The sequence below is a fragment of the Crassostrea angulata genome, chromosome 7 (assembly GCF_025612915.1).
Source record: "Crassostrea angulata isolate pt1a10 chromosome 7, ASM2561291v2, whole genome shotgun sequence".
Taxonomy (NCBI): Eukaryota; Metazoa; Mollusca; class Bivalvia; order Ostreida; family Ostreidae; genus Magallana; species Magallana angulata.
In genome coordinates, this window is record NC_069117.1 from 1,738,913 (window position 1) to 1,744,912 (window position 6,000).

The 6,000-nt window shown below is 36.7% G+C and overlaps 1 protein-coding gene across 2 annotated transcripts in view; it reads right to left on the reverse strand.

Moving 5' to 3' along the window:
* LOC128191868 (steroidogenic factor 1-like) overlaps positions 1–5,701 on the reverse strand; it is a 28,163-nt gene extending 22,462 nt beyond the window's left edge. Inside the window, exons 1-2 of one of the 2 annotated variants that reach the window (XM_052864204.1) lie at positions 5,566–5,701; positions 5,082–5,205 (exon numbers count right to left, since the gene is read on the reverse strand). In XM_052864204.1, the coding sequence (XP_052720164.1) occupies positions 5,082–5,205; positions 5,566–5,580 (139 nt within the window). In that variant the 5' untranslated portion in view covers positions 5,581–5,701. The remainder of the gene's footprint in view (positions 1–5,081; positions 5,206–5,565) is intronic. The other variant, XM_052864206.1, reaches the window with a different exon arrangement.
* Positions 5,702–6,000: the final 299 nt, after the last annotated feature.

The following is a 6,000-nucleotide window of genomic DNA, read 5'->3' on the forward strand; positions in this document are numbered from 1 at the left end:
CACTTGTTCTACCTCTTGTAACCAAATTTAGTTTTGGATATAAAGAGGAAATTTGGACCAGAGAATACATGTTCAAGAGATCAAGTAGAATTTTAGCAAGCCTCTGTCCGTTCTTGGTTTGTTCGTGGGACGTAACATCCACTGTAGTGTAAAGAGCATTCAACCTCGACCCAGCCGCTGAAACCATGATATTACTTATCCATTGACTCTCTATCAATTGATAATCGCTGTCAAAATATTTCCTAGAATTCTGTAAATTACTACGCGCTAAAAGGCATTGAATTTATGAAGTACTAATCAAGCGAGGGGAATGTGCAATTAACACATATAAGTGATCGGAACAGGGTAACATATGCTGTATCTCAGATATATCCCCGGGGACAGGTAGTCAGGTGCACCTAGACAATTACACAGGAACCCCGGTAAGTGGAGGTAACTCACCGCACGTGGTGGTCCGTGGACAGGCCGGCCCTCTCAACAGGGGGAGAGAGCTGGAGGTGCCACGCCTCTCCACTGAGGTGGCTCCGGGTAGGGTTACAGGGAGCATAGACCTACACTTTGTCCACAGATTAAACGAAAAGATTAAAGAGATTAGAGCCCGATAAGCGGGTGTGAAGCCGTCTGCCACAACCTCCCTGTTTGCTCGTGCTCGCTCTCGTTTAAAATCTGTTCCTGTCTCCCTTGTCTTCTGTTTGTACTATTGGCCACTTAACAGGGGTACAGAAAGATGCAAATTGATGAGTGTAAATTAGGCCGCTACTTGGACATAGAGAGGCCCTTGTTGATCAATCTCCTGAGAATGGATGGCACGAGGAGATGAATCGGATACATTTAAATCTATACCTTGATATCTTCGCTGATAGAGCAAAGGGCTTGATAAGGAATAATTGGTAACAGAAGTCCCGAAATGCTATCCCGGGTAATGATGGGTGGAATTCAAAAGAAAAGAGAGGGGCTACAATTTCAAATAATGTTTCAGTTGTTTCATGTTTTCAGCTGAAAAGAGCCGACAGGATTGACCTCCTACTATTCCTGACATATACGAGCGAGCCAGGTCCTTTCGTATATGCATTCAGTTCAGTCCTTGTTTGCTGTAAGACAAATGATTTACACAGCTAAAGGTCACACGAGTGTCCTCAATGACTTAAGGAACCCAAATATTCTGGTATATATTATTCAACGTTGCTTCCTAGAATACATATTTTATAATTCTGACAAATGCGCGTAAATCAGGGATGCGACCTGGAAATGAACCTCGTGGTTAATTTCTACCAAGTTTGGGCGATATCTGAAATGGATGTGGGGAAAATAAGGGTATCTCCAAACTATAAAGATCAGAACGCAAGCCCATTATAAACGGTCCAACGGTCACAGCTTTCGCTCGAATACGAATCTCTTATTCCTCAATGGGCAAAATCAGTCCGGTTAATATTTTTGCACAATTATGGTAAAAGAGTTTGAACCGCGTTCAGTGGTACGATATATATGAATAGATATGTCCCCCTGTCTACATCTGCATGTACATCCCTGGTTAACCTGAGTACCAGAATGTGTTTTCTCATATTTAAGCAGCAAGAGTAAAGGTAAGTTAAAGATATGGATAGCACTTTCTTTGTCATTCATTTATCTTCAAACAGTTGCGTTATTCTGCATCCGCTTGTACACGGCATATAAAGAAAAGAAACCGCCTTCTCTGTGGTCTATTTCAAGAGGTGAAAACGAATTAAGACCAACAATTATCTCAGAAATCCACAATGGCTTATATTACCCCATTAAATTTGATTATGAAAACTTCCATCGCTTAAAAAAGCTGGAAGAGGACACCATCAGAACATACATTTGAATAATTTCACATGGAAGCTTACTCGCCATTGTCACTACTTCATCTTCAATGGCATATTATCAGAAATGAATTTGTCAACTTGACATAATGTGATCATAGAACACATTAAGAAAACGAAACTTGGGTGAGTAAATCATGGGATAGAAATGCAAGTTTTATGAAGTGACGAGTTTACATCATTTAGGCGTTAATAACACAGAAAAGACTGAGTGAAATCTTCGTCCAGGTCAGGAGACAAGCCAGAAGGGAAAGGAAGGGGAACATTTCAATTTATCATTAAATTAAATTCAAACGAGGGGGTGCAATTTAAACACCTATGAATTCAAGCCTTGAGGTATTATGAATACAGAAGTAAAAAATCTCCTTAGGACATGGAAGGAATGAATAGCTAGTTACGTGAAACGAATCTAATATCATTTAACTTTACATATATCTTGTAAATATTCTCGATTAACTCGATCCATGAATTTGATGATTTTAAAAATGATATACAGTAATTATTGAAAAAAAATAAAGTGTTCCAATTTCTCTTAGAAATAATGATAAATTTTTATTTGCATTTGAAAGAGAAACTCTTGTGCCGTGAGTGTGCGTTGACCCACTATGCACCAAAAGTATTAAAGTTTTACTAGTCATAAAAACTGCTTATATGCGTTTGACAGAGGAAGAAAAGGCAAATGAAACCGCGTGTCAGCAACTACATGATTTAAAGGCATCGGGAATTAGCGACTTCACATTATTTCATTGGACAAAGCAACAGCAGTCATTCGACAAAACGGCTCAAGATGTAATTCAAGAATATGAGATAAAATGTGATATTTGTGTTTTTTGTTCTCTGCAAGCAATACGATTCAAACGGCGGTTATTGAATAAAATATACAAGGGTATATATCTGACATCAACTCACAGATAAATGCAATAAATACAAAGGAAAATGTGTACCCGGGAAAATGGCCTCAGCACACCATGGGCAATGAAATAAATTGATGAAAACTGTTATCTTATTCTAAAAAAATCTTTGTAATAAACCCCTAAAAATATCACTATAGAATGATAGTTTTGAGGGTCTTTAAATTAAACATGATAAAAATCTCGTTAACTGAACATGTTCGTCCATATGCCATATCATCAAAGGTAGCAACGGTAAAATTCAGTGAAAATTGTAATTATCGCTGATGAAGTATGCAGGTCACGTGACACCACCAATGGACTGTGAAGGTATGTTATGCCTTTTGAGGATAATTACCAATTTTCCATTCCTTTATTGTGAACACACCGTGTTAGAGCTACACAAATATAAAAAATAATTTAAAACGCCGCGTAGAAATCGTGTTTATGAATCTCAAAAAGATAAATTGTCCGGTAATTTACCTGCCTTATAGGGACCGCGAACTGACCGGGAAAACCTTTGTGTGGGGGGATACCCCATTCAGAAGCTGAGGAAATTAGTTGTGCAAAAGGATTCTTTTGAAAAAGACATCACATCATTAAGCCATTATACACGTTTAAACACAGATGCTTCTAAAAAATGAATAGGTATTGAAAACATCAGCTGTTGAAAATATGACGATAAATACACTTTAAATGAGTAGACTCTATCCGAAAAACGAGCTCGATATTTTAAAGAAGGAAGACAGATATAAAAGATGAACATCATTTCCCCCCACTGGGTATACCACCGAAAGGAAACATGAGGGTATTCTCAGATAATTCTATTTTTGATAGTTTTCCTTATATACATAATGTTTCTTTTCATGGACAATAATGACAATTTACAGGAAACGTTTTCTTCTTTTATTCAAATTTCAGCGAGTGGTTCTGACGATTATATAAAAGTACGTTGTTTATTGAGACTGGATCGCCCTATGCCTCTGTATTACGGAATGCATCTACCGGTATGCCAGACAAGAATATTAAATCGTAATACAGCTATCATGAAACGTGTTCGAATGAAATGACAGCATGGCACCAACCAACGGCCCCATGGATCTAGGCCAGGCAGAATTTAAGACCTAATTGGGAAATAATTTCACGATTTGCATAAATATGTAATACTAAATGTTTAGATTAGGGTAAGCGGTAAATACTGGTCTCAGTAGTTAGCCTAACCTCATCATCGAAGCATTAATGGTCGCTTCTAAATATTCATTCTGCAAGTTGCCTGCAGATTATGAGATGCAAAATAGATAATCTAATGAAATGCAAACTAGATAATCTGCAATTTTTCCGTAACTAAAGGATATATAAATCAATCAGATTGGGTCCACGTGAATACATTTTCTTTACTTATGCTGTAGGGAGACAATTTTCGCACATGACACATTAAACAAGATGATATTGTTACGGGTCCAATTATTACACACCCCAGTCGTTAATGAGACTTTAAGGATTAGGGGGACCAGGTTCATGTTTATTAATTATTAAAGACAGATCACCGTAGACAACGCCGTACCCTTGCCTAGAAATGTCACGGAGATACAGACGTATATTAAAAAAGACCTACATAAAAACGGGGCGATATGATCCGTTTTATGGGGCTAATGGACCATTTCGTTAATTGTTGACACTGTGTATTACACATTGTTATCCCACCGACCTCCAGGCCGGACAGGATCAAACCCAGACTTCACAGAAAGAATTTGGAACTTTTTTTTTCGATAATCACTTTTTTTTATGTTTAACTATACAATTCTAGGTCTAGTGAAAACCATAAGATACAGTTTTAAATGGACCAAAATGCACTGTGGGGACTAGTGGAGAAAATGCAAGTGCTTTTGGTTTCTGAATTTTGCAAAGAGTTTTTTTTTCTCTGGAAACATTAGTGAAGAATTAGACTTTCGATTGTTTAGAGACTGTATTTTGCGTTACTTTTCTCCATTGATGCCTATAAATTGTTATTTATTCCTTTGGTCTATAGAGAATAATCTGACTAATCTTTAAAGACAAAATTGACTAATCTTTCAGGACAATCTGACTAACTTTGAGGGCTGCCTGACTAAACTTTGTAGGACAATCTGACTAATTTTTAAAGACAACCTGATTTATCTTCAGACATCCTTACACACTTTTTAGGGCAATCTGACTAATGTATAAGGAAAAACTCAATAATCTTTGAGAATCTGACTAATATATGAGGAGAATCTTCATAATCTTTGAGATTATTCTGACTATTTTTCAAGGACAATCTGACTTATCTTCAAGAATAATATAACTAATCTTCAAGGATAATCTAACTGACCTTTAAGGATGTATTCTACAACGACAGCGTCCTCTTCTTTGCATGCAATGGCGTCCAGTGTCAATGACGTCATAGGAAAACTGGTCATATATTCAGGCATATTACCGGGTCCTGCAAGAAAACCCTGAAATTTAATAAAAATCAAAGTCTTTTTGCGACGGGTGTTCTATAAAGTATATACTCACATTGAAACAAGGATTACACAACGATTTGGAAAAAGTACGTTTCTGCAAAACGTTTTTGCACTTAAGGTAAAATATGATTGACCTTTTCTGGGATACAACACTATTCATTTTCTGATTCAGTACGAACAAAGTGAAAAGATTGCTACGTTTGTAAAAGGTTAAACAAAAAATCTTACTGCTCCCTAATGCAATTCTTTGAAACTCAAGCTTACGTAAGTCTTACTAGAAGAATTTTAAATAAGTGAAGGAATGACTTAACAGTTTGTACAACACATTAAATTAAACAATGTAAAACTTACTTCTCTGAGATTCATCTAGAATCCAGCGTCATTTGTAAATAAATAAAACAGATTTCAGCGCCAATGTAAATAACGTGAAACCCTGTATAAATTGTCCAATGTTTTATCAATATTCAGGTGACGTCACAGTCAAATAAGGGTACATAGACAGTGATTGAGGCCTCACTATCTCGGCGATCGAAAGCGTCGAGATGTTGACAGACAGTTAGCAAGCCACCTCCCCCATGATTTAAATACCTTTGGAATTTTAAAACACGTTATAAAAAATCAATGAATACTTCACTGCTATTTTTACACTTTTGCTCCGTTGGTGGTGATTAGAATTTATGCTGGTTGTATGAAATGTATAATTAATTTACCGCCCCAATATTGAATAAACTTATAAGCAAATCATAAAGGCGAACTTGACGGATTAGCTGTCTAACGCTGTTATTG